The sequence below is a fragment of the Saccostrea cucullata genome, unplaced genomic scaffold (genome assembly GCF_032062105.1).
Source record: "Saccostrea cucullata isolate Sc308-1 unplaced genomic scaffold, CSIRO_AGI_Scuc_v1 ctg3835, whole genome shotgun sequence".
NCBI classification, from domain to species: domain Eukaryota; kingdom Metazoa; phylum Mollusca; class Bivalvia; order Ostreida; family Ostreidae; genus Saccostrea; species Saccostrea cuccullata.
The window spans coordinates 30,141-48,677 of record NW_026931342.1 but is presented as its reverse complement, the minus strand read 5'-3'; the positions used below and the strand labels follow the sequence as shown (position 1 = coordinate 48,677).

Genomic DNA, 18,537 nt, shown 5'->3' with positions numbered 1-18,537 from the left:
GCTGTATTAACTGTCGATGATCATCTGTAATATTTTAACATAAAGAAGACAGTAGTCATTTGAATGTGGAAGTAAATATAAAGCATATATGATTGACTGATATATTGTTTAACGTCCCTATCGAGAAAATTTCACTCATATGGCGACGCCACCACTTGCCGGAGGAGAGCTGCAAATTTTGTCCTATACTCGGCACTTAAGGTCATTTAGTAGGGAGGGATCCTTTTTGTGCCAGCACCTACTGCGACACTAGACCTTGGTTTATACGGTGTCATCCGAAGGACCGGTCTCCATGTCACACAGTGGGATTCAAACCCGTGATGTAAGGATCGACTCCTTACTTCGCGACTCTAGAGCAGACGCTCTAACCATTGCGCCACGCGGGCGAGTATATAGCATATAGAATATTGTATCTATTATTGTTGTACACCTCTTATGTTTTCAAAAATCCTTTCTCTGTCCTAGAAGAAATGTATGAGCATAAGAACCTTACAAAATAAAATATTTTACCTGCAAACTTCAGACATGCATCAATGGCCTGTTTGTCGGTACAGAGCTGGGATATCACTGAGTACTTTTTACACAGATCAAATATTCGAGTACAAGGCGTGAGAGCACCAAGGCATTTGGCAACACTGTAAAATTGTAAAGCATTATTAAAAAATTCAGCTTTACAATATTGCATTATCCCATGTCTATGAAGAAAGTAATTACATCTGAAAAGAATCAGAAAGAATGAAACCTTGTGATAGCAGGAATGGTGGTGACCTTGTTCTCTCTCAAGGACACATTCAGACAATCTGCTCCTACAGTCTCCATAGAAACCACTGGGATGTGACCCCAGCCTACTTTCTCCATACCCTGTATGACTCCACACAGTAAGCCCCCACCTCCGACTGAGGCCACCACAACATCAGGAGGGGACGGCAGCTGCTCTTTGGCCTCTACAACCAGTGACTCGTTTCCCTCCCTAAGATATAATAATACAAGTTGTTAAACCTGTTATCTTATAGTTGGAACAGATATTCAGTTGGTATGGTATGATATATATTCGAAACTTATACCTTCAACTCTAACAGTTTTACACATTAAACAGAATTTTGGAGTTTGGACAATTTTCCACCTATTTTCCCCCTTTTTTTGAATTATACTATGTTTCTGTTTTAAGATATCCAACCCATATAAGGACATAATTTTCTAACCTTTTATAGCCATCCTGTATTAAATACTCTGAAACTAATTCACGGCATTTTAGAGTACAAAAGGATTTACCAGGAGAAATGTTTTAAAATATAATTACATGAGCAGTAATTAATTAACGAAAATGCATTGAGGTCTATGGAAATGAGCAAATTTTCTTAAATAAAAATTTAAATACTAAGAATACTAATAAATGCTATGGTACAGATGTAGAAAGATTTAGATTATTAGTAAGAATAAAAAAATATCAAAAACTAATCTTTTACCAGATAGATCTTTTTAGTTTTTAGAATTGCTTTTTATTGTTTAAAGGCAAATGGGCATAACTTCTCAAGGAAAGGTCAAGGTCTAAAAATAGGACACATTCCACTCCTACATACTGATGCTAAACATACAGATTATATCTAAATATACATGTACTGAGTATTCAGCCAATATATATCAGATTCATTGAATCTGAAGCTTTTATGGGTCGGAAACCTCAAGTCTAAAAATTATCCAATGAATGATGTTCCACATCAAATTTATTCATTTAAAAATGCAAATCATGATATTGTCTATACGTTAACATGTACAGGAAATAGCAGTGTCTGATGAGAATGTAGCTGGTTTTCTTTGAAAGGGAAATTTTAAATTCTTTCTTTTTTCTTTCCATTTACAGAATTATACATCCTTATATTTACAACGTTTTTTCTAAATTTCATTGAAATAAAAAGAAATTGTACGAGTAGTAGCATTTTGAAAGATATTTATGTATATTTTTGTGACAAATTCAACGCTATAAAAAGAGTTATGAGCCTTGATTTACATGTAGTCTATTTATGTATCCTTTCTTTATTAATGTTAAATACATGTACTGTGAAGTCAATAATTTTCGTGGGGATTTAATTTTCACTGTTTTCAGGGAATGAAGAGACCCACGAATTTATGTCCACCACGAAATGCAATTTTTCACAGATATTACTACTAAATAATTCTTCAACACCGAAATCAAATCCTCATAAACCAATAAATTTTCCTCAAACCACGAAAAAATGACTTGAAAACGTGTGATTTTACAGTAAAATCTCCTGTAGGAAAAAGTCTTTTGTGTAACAACAACACAATTTCACTGATTAAAAAATGACAAATTAAAACTGATGGGATCCACTTGTGTACATAATTTTATAGAGAATAGAACAACTACGAAGGAGGAGTTGGATTTTTAAAAACAACTTTTGGGCAAACAGAAAATCAGACAGGTGGATGATGGATCTTTACCGTAGCATAGTTCTCCTGGTCCTTGACCAAAGGAGAGGAAAAAATACAGAAACAAACAGCATGCATCGTTAGAAGCAAGGTTTTTCCATGTCATTTACTTCACGTAAGACCCCAAAGTGCAGAATTATTTGATTTAAAAAAAACACTTACCAAACATCTGGGTGATCAAATGGATTGATATACAAACAATCTAGAAAAAAAAATTGTTCAGGATTTTTTTTGCAAGATGACTTTTAAATAAAACATTCTAATGCTGGTTTCATTTATCAAAAATTATTTTAACATAACTGAAAACAAAGAATACCTGGATCTTGTGCAATTTTAAGAGCACACTGATTAGCTTCATCCCAAACACTACCATGGATCTCAACGGTTGCACCCTATAGACATGTTACGAGAAAGTATTACATATTTTTTCCATATCAAACTAAGAAAAGAAAAGCATAAAAATACAAATACAGTAAAGCCTAAGAAGATACTGTATATGAACATATTGTAAAACATTGAAAAACGGATATGGTTTAAATACTTTTATATATGAATCATGTTGTTTTTAGAAGGATGTTAGTAATACAACATATTATCAGTAAAAACACGTAAAACTCTCTTAAATTTTCAGTAAATGCATGTAATTCCTAACCCTTTCAGTGATTACATATGTATTTCCTACAACAGCCAGTAAACGCATTTATTTACTGAACGGGTTAGGAAATAACGTGAAATTCCTGATTACACATATTAACTGTAACAGATGTAAACATTATGGTGACTGACAAACAAAGTGACAGATGATAAAATACATGTAATAATTCATTTATTATCAACTGGATCTGGTTTCTTTATAATTTTGTTGACTATTTTTTATTTCTTTGGGTGCATGGGGTTGAAAGTTGGAGTGGATGGGGGTGTAGAGAATAATTTTAGTGCTACCTGGTCTCTGAGTATTTCTGCCACAAATGCAGGAGTAGTTGTAGGAATAACAATGGTGGCAGGAAGTTTAAGGAGTCTAGCGGTATAGGCTGCTGCCAGGCCACCATTTCCTCCTGAGGCACAAACAACTCTTTTGCATCCCTTCTGTGTTGCCTGTAAAGAAAAAATGAACAGTACAATACAGTATACAGACTCAACAAAACTTTTCTTATTGCAGTAATAATATCATTGAAAAAATTCTTGTAAATGTGGTAAAATCGCTAATCCTGACCTTCTGACAAAAATTGCCTATTCCCCTGATCTTGAAACTTCCTGGAACTTGGAGATTCTCTAGTTTGAGATAAACTGGAAAACCAGCACATTTTGACAATGGAATGCTGTGAATGGTAGGAGTTACTGTGTGGAGAGGTCTTTGAGCATCCATCTAAAGGCATGCAAAGAAACTTGTTGCAGTTTTCGTGTTATGTAGAGAAAGAGAGGGGAGTCTAGTACATTCTATTTCCACAAATCTACTGTCAAGAAATAGAATGGACACAAAATCCATGGCTTGCCATGAGAGATTTAACGATGTTGCTTAACTGCATTTTTGTTTACTTAATTTTTTCTCTAGGCCTGATCATCGCCATGCGCTGACGACACGTAATCAACGGTTCTGCATTTCATAAATCACACCAAATTAAAAGCAATTATTTTTCTACTGCAATAACATGTAGCAAAACAAGTCAAAAACTAAGGAAGCCCGTTGAGGCCAGCTCAGAGGAAAAAAAAATTTATTACGTTAAATCGCAAACGCAAAACGTTGCGTTTAATCGCAATAATCTATGCGTTTAAGCGCAAAGCATTGCGATCAATCGCAATAATTATTGCGTTTAAACGCAAAGTACTTTGCGTTTAATCGCAAAAAATTGCGTTTTGACACAATCTTTTGCGTTTAAACGCAATAATATTGCGATTAAACGCAATACTTTTGCGATTAAACTCAATAATTTTTGCGATTAAACGCAATAATATTGCGATTGAATGCAATATTTTTTTGCATTTAAACGCAATACTCTTTGCGTTTAAACCCAATAATCTTAAAGTTTGTATTCAAAAGCAACCATTTCTATTGATCTTTGAAGAGTGCAATGGACCCACACATACTACCCCGGTAATACTTTTTTCTGTCTTTTTTCTACAGTAAATTATTGAGAGGATTGTGTTTTGTTTAGCTTTATAGAATCAGATTCTTCTGAACAAGCATTATTTTCTGAATTGTGAAATCATTGGTGTGGATTTAAAGAGGAGAAAAAAGTGTCTGTCTGTAGAAACAAACTTAAGACAACCTAAGAACGGAACATTGCTTTAGCATGTATAGATATCTATATTCCCTTACAAACACACATTACAATTAATATCTTATTGGGTTTTTTTTCTATTTTTAAACTTTGAAACTATGCAAACGATTTTAAATGATTTTTGAAATAAAAGACTGAAAAAGAAAAATGATCGAAAAACCATCACCCCATCCACGTTGCGGTCACAAAGTTTAAACCATGGTATAAAGGGGTTAAGAAAACGACTGATGAAATATTTAGATTATATATATGTACATATTACGGATATTATGTATATTCACAACCTTTCTTTTGATCACATACAGTTAACACGAGAACACGAGAACTTAGGAGATGGAATCGTATGAAATCAAATGAAAACAGATTCAAAATGATATGTCTATTAATACCACTGAAACATTCTTAATTAGCTGTGATACGTAAGCAATTGATTAGTGTAGGGTTCTAATAGGTTTTAGAAACTCTGGTTGTAAGGATGTCTTTCTTAAACTTCAATTCTCAAAAACTGCAACATTTTGCAAAAAGCCACAGAACCAAGCGGTTCTTCTTTGAAAAAACCGGACCATAGAATTTATTATAATCTTTTGCTAACTGATGTCTGATTTCAAACTACAAGACTATATCATTGTGTTTAAGTGCAAAATGAATCCTTAAAACGATGGATTATTGCGTTAAAATACAAAGAGTACTGTGTTTAAGTGCAAAAACTCATTGCGTACCATAGTATTTATTATAATCTTTTGCTAATTGATGTCTGATTTCAAACTACAAGACTATATCACTGTGTTTAAATGCAAAATAAATCCATAGAACGAAGGATTATAGCGTTAAGATACAAAGAGTGCGTTTATAAGTGCAAAAAATCATTGCGTTTAAATGCAAAAAAATTATTGCAATTGAACGCAATATTATTGCAACTAGAGCCGAGCTCGTTGCAAAGCAACGAATAGGTCTTCCGTTGGAGCTACGGATAAGAAGACGTAACCTTGAGTCTAGGTCAAGCCACATTCTAAAGTTCTACAAGTGAAAATTTAAACCTTTTAAGAGAAGCAACTTGCAATGTTTAGCTAGGAAAAGACTGTAAAGGAATATATGTGACCTTGAACTTTCAGTGACCTTGAACTCTCCAAATGACCTTGATCTAAGCAATGACTAGCTCTCGTTATAAAAATATTATCCATGTGTTACCGTCTGGAAAATTTCAAACATTTTATTTAGATATTCTTTCTGTCCATGCATCCAACCAAAAACATCTTATCCTTGGGGACTTTGAACTCGAGTCAAGGTCACGTCCCACCCTGCATTATATCAGCAATGTTTCACTAGCAGAAAAATGGTAGCGAATTTACAGTTTCACTGTCACTAATCTTGACTCGTCCAAATGACTGGATATGTTCAGCCATGAGTTTTTTTCTGACTATAATCGAGGCAAAATGATTCATTGGGTTCAACACAATGTCGAGACTATAGCTCTACTTGTTTGTACTTATAACAAAGGAAGAGAAAACTAGCCATTGCCATCAGACCAAAACTGTAGAAGGAGTAGCGTTTTAAAGGAATTTCACATAAATTTCTATTTTTTGTAATCATGACAACACCGTTCATCGAAATCAAAAACGATGCACTTAATTATGTATCACATTGAAGTCTACTTGTGTGTCCAGTTATATTGAAATCAAACTAAAACTGTAGGAGGAGTAGCATTTTTAAGGAATTATATACAGAAATTTCTATTTTTAGTAACCATGGCAACACCGTTCATCGAAATCAAAAACGGATGCACGATATTTTGTATCTTAGTGAAGGCTACTTATGTGCCAAGCAATATTGAATTCAGACAAAAACTGTTGAAGACGTCGCATCTTAAAGCATTCAAAAACCGATGCACTATACTATGTATCTTAGAGATGTGTACTTGTGTGCCAAGTTATATTGAAATCAGACCAAAACGGTAGGAAGAGTAGTATTTTGAAAAATTGTTTATAGACAGACAGACAGCTAGACAGACGAACGGACGGCAGACACTTTACTATCGCATCCCACAGACAGGTGGGACAGATATTTATATATCAAAAATAACCAAATTAAATAAAGACATCATTTTTAAAGCATTAAATCGTAGCAAAAAAGAAAATATCAATGGATGCGACACTTTTCAGACGAGGGAAGAGATATGAACCTCTCATAAATACGGTACACATGTATCAGATCATTGCACGTCGGCAATCTAAAATGACACATATTATTTTTTTTCTTTGTATAACTTAACCCCCCCCCCCTAATTTCTTAAAAAATGATTGTACAATCAAGAAAATCGGTTACTTTTCATAGAGACTACGACGTTTCTTTCATTTTCAAGAACCGTATAATAGCGAGTGCAGCGAGCTCAATAGAATAACGTGTAAGAAAAGAAGTTCGGAATTGTAAACACGTCAAGCAAATTTTGTTGTGCAACATTCCCAGAGCTCCTTTACTACCCAATGTCCTTTGCGCGAATAAATAAACAAATAATAACACAAGTAACAGCTTTTTAAAAAGCTTGGCTGACTATGTCATCAATATCTATAGAATCTATGAGCATGATAAACTATAAACGTTTACATTTGGGGGGGGGGGGTTAAATTATTTCACTGGAGTAAATTATGGAGATGTTGCACAAAACATAAACCATATATAATACTGTTTGTATCTCAAATAAAAAATGAAATCATGATCATGTCCCGCTGTAGATTCGAACCCGGGACGAAAATATGAACACCTCTGTCCGCAAGTCTAAAATGGTTTTAGAGAATGACGTAAATAAGGAAAAACATTTGATTAATGCTTGAAAGCATGGCTACATATAAAGGTGGCAGCTGAAAATATGATAACTACAAGAAATTGGGGATCTAACAATTATGACTGACGTGTACAATATGATTGATAGTTTCTTGGGTATGCCAAAGTATCGAAGATTGTTGGAAACGTGGGAAAAATAATTAAAGCTTTAAATGACCCAACAAACTTGACGGCGATATATGAATGCCATGGTGCGGATTCAGGAAGTTTTTCCCAGAGATGAGGGATCAACATCAAATGTTTTATTACTTTAAATGATGTAACTTCTAACTCACTTCACAATGTCACCGAATTGTTTGTTTTTTTTTTTTCCAAAGCTCGACCAGGATTCTGACAAAAAAGAACAGACTTTACATAATTCATGCAGTTTTCATTTTCATTCAATAGAATAGTCCAGAAAAAGGGTGCAAAAACCTACACGTGACATTTTGGCGCGAAATAATAGCGTCACCCCTTACCTAGAAGACAAATGGACTAATCCAGTAGTATAGAAACGCAGAAAAAAAGGTCAAACGGACATATATCCGTATAAGAACTCGCATGAAATAAATATATGCTAGCAAAAGGCTAGAGAAAATAAATACTTCAATGTATTGTATTAGCAATAAGTTTATTTTTCTGCTAACAGAATAGATAACTGTTGTTGCTGAAATGCATGTAACAAATCCGATGATAATCAGCATGCACAAAATTTTGCTGGCTAACTGTGACCTCTTCGAACCCTATTGATCCTTAGCGTGACGTCAGGCAATAAAAGGCTTTCAGTTTGAAGAAATATTTCAAAAACTTTTCCGCAATAAATATACAGTTATTACTAGCTTACTCTAAAGTCTTATATGTACTAGCGTACTCTGTTTAGTAGGACCGGTTTTTTCAGTGGGTGGCTCAGTACAACTCTCCTGTCTGTTATTTTTTTTTTTTTTCTGCAGCTATACTGTGTATGAAGTTTGATTATTTTTAAAAATATCTTGGTTAGTTTGTTTGAAACTGAGCTTTGAACTTAGCTAAAGGCAAAGTGTGACGGAAGGAGATAAGGCAGGATGGAAGACGTCCGACATGACAAACATTATATCCCAAGCCATATTCATGGCGGGGCATAGAATGATTATTGGTTTACATAAAAAAATAGGTTGTGACTTTCTTTCGGAATTCAACACCAGCCTTAATCTACATGTATATACGCATGTACAAAAACAAATCAACCAACTAACATTCTCGGCTCAGAAGGAAGACATTGTATATTCATTTTAAACATGTTAAAGGGGGGGGGGGGGGTACTTATAGTGATGAGAGGAAATTTAACCACGTGTCGGTCCATGAAACATGAAAGATTATTTTTGGAATGTTTGTATACAACAGCGTGGCTTTCTTTGAACTAAATTAGAATTTATTGAAATATTTAAAAATAATTCTTTCAGGGACGCCGTGATATATTTGGTAGTCTCTGTAATAACTGTTCAGATATAGCACAGGCCTTTAGATCGCTTAGAAAAAAAAATTGAGGTGTTGGGAAAAAAATACACACAATTTTTTTTCTAAGCAATCTAAAGGCCTGTGGGATATAGTGTCTTTTGAAGGTACAACACCTTTCTTTTAATATTACCAAAGGATTTGCTGATCCTTTTTTTCCGTATAGTCGAAATGCATGGGAGAAGGAAAAAAACGTATGTGGATTAATCAAATACACAAATTGATGCGTTGTGTTTTTAATCTAAATAGACACGTTTTTTCTTCACGTTTTCCTTTTTTGTAAAATGCCGTTTGCTTTGTTTAAAAACTTTTTCCTACGCGTTACCAATGTGAGAAGAGAAAACAAGACGTCCTCAAACAATTTATTTCTAATGATGAAAACACCGAATGACGATGAGGATAATTAAGGTGAAATTATTTACTGAGACCCTATAGTATCTACATTTCATGTCACCAACATTAACAATGACTGACCGGGAGGACGTTTGGTAAAGAATTAAAATTGATGTTTTATCGTCGAGATACTGGTTAATGATAAATAGCATTAACGAATTTTCAATTTTTTAAAAATCGTATTCTTAAACTCTGGATGTATATATTTTGACCGTTATTCTAGGCAAAAGTGCATTCATGTATATTTATACTGACATCGACTGAACATGTACAAGCATGTCAAATCGTGCAATGTTGATTCAACGAAAAAGTATATTATTTTTGTACAATAACATTTTAAAGTTTAGTAGCGAATAACTGCATACTCAAAAGTGCTTAATTTAACGTTGGATGTTTTCACTACCATGCATGCGTACATGTAACTTTAATATTCATAAAACAATATCCACCTCCAAAAAGCAGGGGGGGGGGGTTATTGCAAACCAAGTTAGTGTTTATTCGGCTATCAAAATACATAAAACTTACAATGAATAAATCGAGCGATTACGATTGATTTAAACAAGCTGAAACAGAGTGAAATGAAATGATATGAAAGAAACGACATATTTTAAACCCAATTTTCCATTTGTAACTATCGGAGTACACAATGGATTTTCATATATGCCCACTGTTCTCGAGCTCTGCAACCACGTGCTTGTAAACAAGGACCGGGCAACACAACTTTAGACACAAAGTGACAAAGCTGGATATAACCTGTTTGCTATACCGGTATTACAAATACGTGAACAAAAGTATATTATAAATTACTTTTTATGTTCAATGTTTATTTAATCTTTAAAAAATGATACCCCGGTAAATGGAGAAATTAAAGAGTGATCATGGTAAAAATAAAACGTACATATACAATATTACCTATCACTATCCATCCCTCATTATAATTATTTGCCGAAGCCCCTACTCAATTACAATTGAAATAAAATACATTAACACAGAATAGAGTTTTTTTTTATTTTGCGAGAATAGGCCAAAGAAAGCGAACACAGTTCAAAATGATTTTATGCACCAGTGTTTGGAATTACGATTAAATATGAAAGATGGGTAAAATAATCTTATTGAATCGCGATGTAATTAAAAACACAGTTTTCTATTAATTGTTAAGTCTTTCTACACAATGGTCTAATACAATCACAAACACTTGCTTTGTTTATTTTGCGAGAACAGGCCAAAGAAAGCGAACACAGTTCAAAATGATTTTATGCACCAGTGTTTGGAATTACGATTAAATATGAAAGATGGGTAAAATAATCTTATTGAATCGCGATATAATTAAAAACACAGTTTTCTATTAATTGTTAGGTCTTTCTACAGAATGGTCTAATACAATCACAAACACTTGCTTTGTTTATGTCCACAGGTGCCTTGTACACTCGTGACCTAGATCGACAGCGTGGGATTTGCGGCTTTGATTACATAACTGTAAAACATCTCGCTGAACAATGGGATCGTAATATGTATCAACTAATGATCGTGAATTATTCAATGTATAAAGTTTAAGATTAATTATATAGTTTGTTACAATGATAAACGTAGAAAAGTAGATTTTATATCTTCCGCTTTTAAAGACGTGTTCACTATAAAACTAATTAAATTTTATAAAGAAAAATAGAAAAAGTAGTTGTAATACATGATTTAATAGTTAATCATAAAACAGGTTTAAACCTTATTTTGAAGAAAATCAACATAAAATACCGTAGGGTATATTATATACAGCAAGTTATACACATGATGAGGTCAGATTTACTTGCCGAATGAAAACGCTACATGTTTACCTGACCTGCTTTCGACTGCATATTATGCAATAACCCCGGTATATTCGAACAAATAAACATTCCTATCAGATCAAAAGGGTGTTAAAGAACAAGTTTGCTCGTAATATCTAGATCGAAATATTTACCGTTTTTGAGTTATAAAGCAAAAACTTTCAAGCTCCAGAGATCCCTTATTTTAGGGGTCAGCCCCTTTTCTATAGTATTAAATGAAAGCCCTTGCAATTATGCACAACTTTTGTTCAACATGTCTTAACAAAATATTTTTAGTTTTCAAGATAAAAAGGAAAACATGTGTAAATTTTCGCTCTTTTAGGCGTTCTATTTTTTGACCCCTGTATTGCGCCATTTTGAATAGAGAAATCGAAAAACAAAAACCGATGTGCACAACTTCAATCCTTCTGTTATCTAAAACCAGTAAAAATTCTGCTCCAGCTCTAGTGGTCTCTGAGCCTTTGTCTGGAAATGAAAGCCTATAATTTTTCGTTTAAAGGGAAATAACTCGAAACCGGAAGTGACTTTTTGAAATTATTGACAGCATTCTGATAGAGTTTATTACCGTCTATAATGTCTGAAAATTTGAACAAAATCCATTAAAAAATGAGCGAGATACGAGGCCTCAAAGTTGGCGTCTAGGAAGAAAAAAAAAAAGAATAATAAGAATAATCTTAATCTTCAGAATCAGTAGAAGGTCTTCCGTTGGAAACGGAAGACCTTAATTAAGGACGCTCTAAACACTGCACACTGAAGAGCTCTAATTATTGGGTAGTTTTATGCAGTTAGAGTGATCTGCCCTTAGATGTAAGATTAAAGAAACTGCTATTTACTGTTAATTACATAATTTATTATAAATAGAAATATTTTTAGCGGTATATAAGACCAAGAAGAAGAAATTTAAATAATTATTTTCATTGATTTTCCCAATGTAAGTAAACAACAGTGACTTCTGCTCACAAACAGTCCATTGTCTTTGAACATTTTTCCTGTGCAAATAAGGCACGTACCTTATGTTCTAAATGAATGAAAAAGTCTCAATATGCACATCTTTATACGATGTATTTTTCTCTGAGTCCAAAAAACAGTTTCTGTTAGTGTTTAGAGCTTCCTTAAGCGATTAAACACGAAAATTTAATTGCGTTTAATCGCAAAATTATTGTGTTTAAACGCAAAAGATTGCGATGAAACGCAATCTTTTGCAATTAAACGCAAAGCACTTTGCGTTCAAACGCAATAATTATTGCGATTAATCGCAATGTTTTGCGTTTAAACGCAATTTTTATTGCGATTAAACCCAATCTTTTGCGTTTAAGCACAATTATTATTGCGATTAAACGCATATTATAAAAATATTTCTTTCTCTGAACTGACCTCAACGGGCTTCCGTACAAAACAAATTTAAAAAATCAAAGGTCATAGTTTTGTATTAGGAAAATCAATTTTGGGCACAGTTCTGCACACTAAAGGTTAGACACTTTCGTTCTCCCCAAAAATTCGGTTCCGAATCGTCGAGGGGTAAAAAAAGTCGTTGCATACCTGGTGCATTTATATATACTGAGTAGAGGGGGTATATACCGTATAACCTGTTTTTTGGCGGGACACAAATTTGGCGATTATAGGTTGCCAATGTATACCATTAATTTAAGCGGATAATATTTTGGTGAATTTAAAATCCTAATTGTATACCGTATGCAAAGTCGCATGTATATGCCGCGCTTTTGTAACGGATGCACCCCCAATGTTGGTGGGAAATCCAAGGGAAAACGCAGACACTATGGATAAACACACCTCAAAAATGCAAATACAGATGAAGCTCTTATTTTTATTCTGCAAGTAATTAAAATGGTCATTTTTCCACAAGTTAATATATTTGTATCATTTTAAATAAAAGTAAGACGCAAACCTTTTTTCATTGCAAAATCAGTTTACATATAAGCTTAATTTGCTTATATCTCCATAAGTCTATTTTAAAATTTTCACAGTTCTTTGATTGTATAAGTTACTAGCTTATGTACGTAAATATTTCTTTTTTTTTTATCAACCCAAGCATGTTACACATGTTATGACATTTTGCTGACAATGCATTCCATGCGCCGTCTGTGATTACGTAACAAACCGTCCCAAGCGAAATATTTTCGTACATAGTTATGTACTAATTAACAAGTATATGTAGCGAAAACACAAATTGTTGAATAAACTTTATTGTTCTTAATTGAGTGTGTTTTTAAAATGGCAGATGATTCGAAACCATTGTTAAACAAACATAATCTTTATTAAAGTCGAATTAATGGAGTAAAAGGTTGGGCAGTGGTAAAACCAATTAAAAAGTAGTTTTAGAATATATAGAACTACTCTGTTTATATTTTTGTTTATTCTATATCATATTAACTGTATGGATAAATCTATATTTATACATTGTAACTGTTTGTTGGCTTATATACAGGTGATCGACCTAACAATCATTCCAAAATGGGGAAGTTTACAAACGCAAAGCGTCACCGTAGACTATAATTTTAGCGGTTTTCATTTTGGTGATTTTTTTTAAATTGCTAAAATGGGCCAAAATTATATTCCCGCCAAAATAACCGGCTACACGGTATATCACTATGATCAAGCATATAATGGCTAAATGATAGATTTGCAGAGGCCTGTGCATGTACATAGCAATTTTAGGCATCTAGAGCTGATCCACATTAACATAATTTGAAATATATTCACATGAAAGTATATGTAACATCATTTTAGTAATTTGATAACTGATATTGAAAAGCATTTACAATACATTACCAAAACCCAAATCTGCTTTTAAAAAGTATATATCCTACACTCCGTTTTTTATGCATGCACCCACTAAATCTGGATCAGCTAGTGATACGTCATATCATTCGAGATGTAAAACTAGTACTAAAACTGCAAAGCTAGGCGTGACCCCCTACTTTCGGTTTCAATTAGTGAATAAAACACAGTTTTCGACAATTTTAAATTTCGTCTGCACATGTAGAATGCTGTAGAGCATAAAGAAGCATTGATTGACCAAAGCACTCAAGCAAAACATCTTTTGTGTTCTAAGTATGTGAAAATATTATTTAAGAAAATAATAATGGGAATAATTATTTCAAATTGCTATTTTGCGTGGTCCTTAGAGACGACAAAGATTTTTCTTGAGTTACTTCCCCTTCTCCAATAAGCTAAATTGTGGATCGAATTCCTATACACTGACCAGGGTTCTTGATAAATCATGGACTCAGTAGAAAACGTTAATGGTATACCGTATAAATTTATAAGTAGAAATTTTAGCGAGACGCAAATTTAGCGATTTCTCCTTAAAAACTGGTATTTTATTTTTAGCGAGAAGTAATTTTAGCGAATATAAATTGCTCACTCAAGAAGCTAGTACAAATAAAACGCAATTCATTTTTAGTGATATGCAATTTTAGCGATCTCAACAGCCTCGCTTATAATGCCAAAATTAAATCTTCGCTAAAATTTTTATTTAAGTGTATACGGTATTTACTTTCTCTTCAAAGAAAGTAAATTTCGTAATCAGTTTAACGTTATACAGCAGATATGTACAGACACAACCCTTCTAAATTCCACTGAAGTTTTATTTTACTTAAATTTCTCACGCCACTGGGAAACCAGTTGCTTAACGAGGTTCGCTCCTGAGCTTTTGAGCAGATGTTTATCTTAACCTATATTCAAAAAATTCTGCATAATATTTTAATTCTTATTCTTCTACAATGCCAATTTTTAAAAAAAGGCATATGACTTTAAATTGCATATCTTAGCCTCTTAATATATTTGGACGCTGCATTTTAAATTTTTATCATCTTTTTAGTACTTTTATGGATATTTGACACTTTTAAATTTTTAAATACTTATCTTACAATTTTCGAATATGACTGCTGTAAATTTTATTTTGTTTTACATATAATGCATGAACAGCGCCTTAGAGATTTTATATATAGCTAGGGCGCTTTGTAAATGTTTAATAATAAATAAATAAAATCCATTGAAGTTTTTAAAAATGGAAAGGGTTTGTAAAATTTTGGAAATATATATTTATAAATTTTCCAGATTGTAAATCTGATTGAAGAAAAACAGTCAAGATCGTCACGGCACAGGAAATGGCTTGTATGTAATATAATGCTATATACATCAATAGTTATATTTCCCTTTTTGATAATCAGTCTGGAACAAGGCACCGACCCTTTACCGACAGAAAGCTTAACAGCTACTAATATAGCCGTGATCGTATAGTGGTTAGTACTTCGCGTTGTGGCCGCGACAACCCAGGTTCGAATCCTGGTCACGGCAGTGGCTGTGCAGTCGCTGTTACGGCATAGTAGCTATTCTTTTTATTTACAAAATAAAAATTAAGAGGAAGTAATGAATACCAATGCCAAAAGAGTGCATGGAGTAATATTAATATAAAGAAGGATGTAAGAACAATGTTTATTTCATTCATTTTCAACATATGGCACTGGTCACATTCCCAAATGAAAATGTAGAAAAAAATGAAATAAAAATACAAATCAAAGAAGAGTATATTTATTGAATAGAAATCACTGTTGTTTACTCCCGTTGGAAAAACCATGCAAATTCTACACACAATACCTTTCTCAAAATCTAATATATTATTTAGAATACTACAATCTATTACGAATTGTGTCATTTTCGATTCGTTTGATGTTTTAAATATACATTTCACCAGATTAACTCATACATGTAGCATAAAGTTTTGAATATGCTCGTCGGTATGGACGTTTGGATTACGGAAATGCCATACTTGTTGGGATTAACAAACAACTTACAGACAAGCTTCAATGTGTACAAAAGACACTTGCGCGCATAATAACATTATTAAAGTTATTAGAAAAATGACCATATGACTCCTCTTCTTATCAATCTACACTGGTTACCGGTAGAGTTTCGTTGCTAATTTAAGACTCTTGTTTATGCATTCAAAGCACTCCACGGACAGGCTCCAACATATACTCTTCAAAAAAAGAAACGCATTGTAGAATTTTTGTGACACATAGAACAAAGAGCCTCTTTAGTAAAATGATGTATTGATAAGACAGAAATGTGGTTTACAATAGGAATACTATCTAAATGTCATAATTACTCAAGAGTTTTAAAATCCTAGACAGTTTAAGGTAATTAAAGATCAATTTATGGTATGCCCCCCCCCCCGCAGACACAATTGATAGCCAAAAACAGCATCTAATGAAAGCAAATATGTGCAAAAAAACTGTATAGGAATACTCTCCCCCTCCGAATGTAAAGCTTTGGACAGCTGTTACAGAGTCTGAGGATGCGATTGTCTTTGATAAATTATGTGTATCCATTTTGTCCAATGCTGCTCAATGGGGGTTAAATCTGGCGTTTCAGATGACTATGGCAGAAACAGGTTGTTGTTGCTGCTTTGCAAGTATGGGAGTGTCAAACGAGCCGTATATTGCTGGGTATTGTCAGATTGAACTACGTCTCTAGAATGCCGCAAAATTGAATAGGCATGTGCAGGTAGAAAATCGTAAGAGTACCTTTTTCTATCAAAGTCCTTTGAATACAAACCATATCAGTCTTACTTTTATGTGATACCATTTTCATTATCATTACACTACCAATTTTTTAACGTCCTGGAGGCAATTTTCTGTCTATAACGATCATTGCGAAGCCTGAGCACTCTTAAATTTATAAAACGCTTTCCGATAAACATCTGGATTAAAAGCTCAACCAAAATTTTCAGCGGTGATGCTTGTGGTCATACTCTATTGATCTGAAATCTTTGAAGTCGATATTTTGGGTGTTGTAGGGTTAGAACAATGGCAAGAATAATCCTTTTGCAACAATTCATAGTCAACTGAAAACAATCTTGTTAGATGGTCTTTGCAGTTCAGGAATAGCTAATACTGTAGATGACGTCACTGTGTTACATTCATAAAGTTTACCTAATCCTCTGAAGTGATGCTGTGCTGCTGATGTCACATGTGGTCTCCCGTATTTTTTGCGAATACTGGGTGTTCCAGGTTAATGATTTATGTTTTATAAGTTAGATATGGTGCTGTGCATAACATTTAAACCTTTTGCAATTGTAGACTGCGGTATACCTGCTTCCAGTAGCTCATTTTCTTTTTTGTGCTACACAACATTCAGATGCAGCATTTTTAGAAAGAGTCAATTTTCAGATAAAACCAGATTCAAAATATCGAGAACCCCCGCATTTGATAGCCCTTTGGAGTCTGAAGTAATTGCATCAGAAACAAATTAAACAAATGAAAATTGAGATCAAACATTTTTAAGGAATTTTGCAAAATCAGGTCTTTTTGTCTGTGAGATTTGTAGAATAGCTGTAAAGTTAACAATTGCATTAAAAAATTATGCATTTTACTCGAATACGTCATATCCTTCTAAAAAAGAAATTATGAATAAATTATCAAACATTTTTCAGGATATTGTTCCTACTATGCGTTTCTTTTTTTTTGAAGAGTATATGTTTGCCAAGTAATCGAGTTGTACGCACCTTTACGTAGCGTACACTCAGAATCATCAAATTTTTAAGTGGTTCCGTCAACAAGGACTGTGAGATATGCGAATCGACGATTTCACAAAGCGGCGTCAACCTCATGGAACTCACTACCTTTGTACTTAAGAAAGGGTGAGTCAATTGGAATTTTTAAGAAAAAACTGAAAACCTTTCTTTTTAAAAAGGCATATGACTTTAAATTGCCTATCTAAGCCTTTTAATATATTTGGACGCTGCATTTTAAATTTTTATCATCTTTTTAGTACTTTTATGGATATTGGACACTTTAATTTTTTAAATATTTATCTTACAATTTTCGAATATGACTGCTGTAAATTTTATTTTGTTTTACATATAATGCATGTACAGCGCCTTATAGTTTTTATATATAGCTAGGGCGATTTATAAATATTTAATGATAAATAAATAAAATCCATTGAAGTTTTTAAAAAATGGAAAGGGTTTGTAAAGTTTTGGAAATATATATTTATAAATTTTCCAGATTGTAACTCTGATTGAAGAAAAACAGTTCAAGATCGTTACGGCACAGGAAATGGCTTAATTATGTGTAATATAATGCTATATATATCAAGTAGGAAAGTAAGTAATATTTCCCTTTTTGATAATCAATCTGGAACAAGGCACCGACCCTTTACCGACAGAGAGCTGAACAGCTACTAATATAGCCGTGATCGTATAGTGGTTAGTACTTCGCGTTGTGGCCGCGACAACCCAGGTTCGAATCCTGGTCACGGCA

At 33.3% G+C, this 18,537-nt stretch overlaps 1 protein-coding gene and 2 non-coding genes across 3 annotated transcripts; 2 read left to right on the top strand and 1 right to left on the bottom strand.

The window, feature by feature from the left end:
* Positions 1–4: 4 nt before the first annotated feature.
* Positions 5–14,116, bottom strand: LOC134232275 (serine dehydratase-like; the record flags this gene model as incomplete). Its single annotated transcript, XM_062714233.1, has 8 exons — positions 14,039–14,116; positions 3,662–3,814; positions 3,391–3,543; positions 2,765–2,840; positions 2,611–2,650; positions 743–970; positions 511–635; positions 5–24 (listed from the first exon to the last, which is right to left on the bottom strand). Coding segments are annotated over exons 2-8 (795 nt in total), but the record flags the coding sequence as incomplete, so codon positions are not given.
* Positions 14,117–15,496: 1,380 nt separating this feature from the next.
* On the top strand, positions 15,497–15,568 carry Trnah-gug (transfer RNA histidin (anticodon GUG)). Its single transcript has one exon. It is a non-coding gene; the product is annotated as a tRNA-His (tRNA).
* Positions 15,569–18,465: 2,897 nt separating this feature from the next.
* Positions 18,466–18,537, top strand: Trnah-gug (transfer RNA histidin (anticodon GUG)). The gene has a single exon. It is a non-coding gene; the product is annotated as a tRNA-His (tRNA).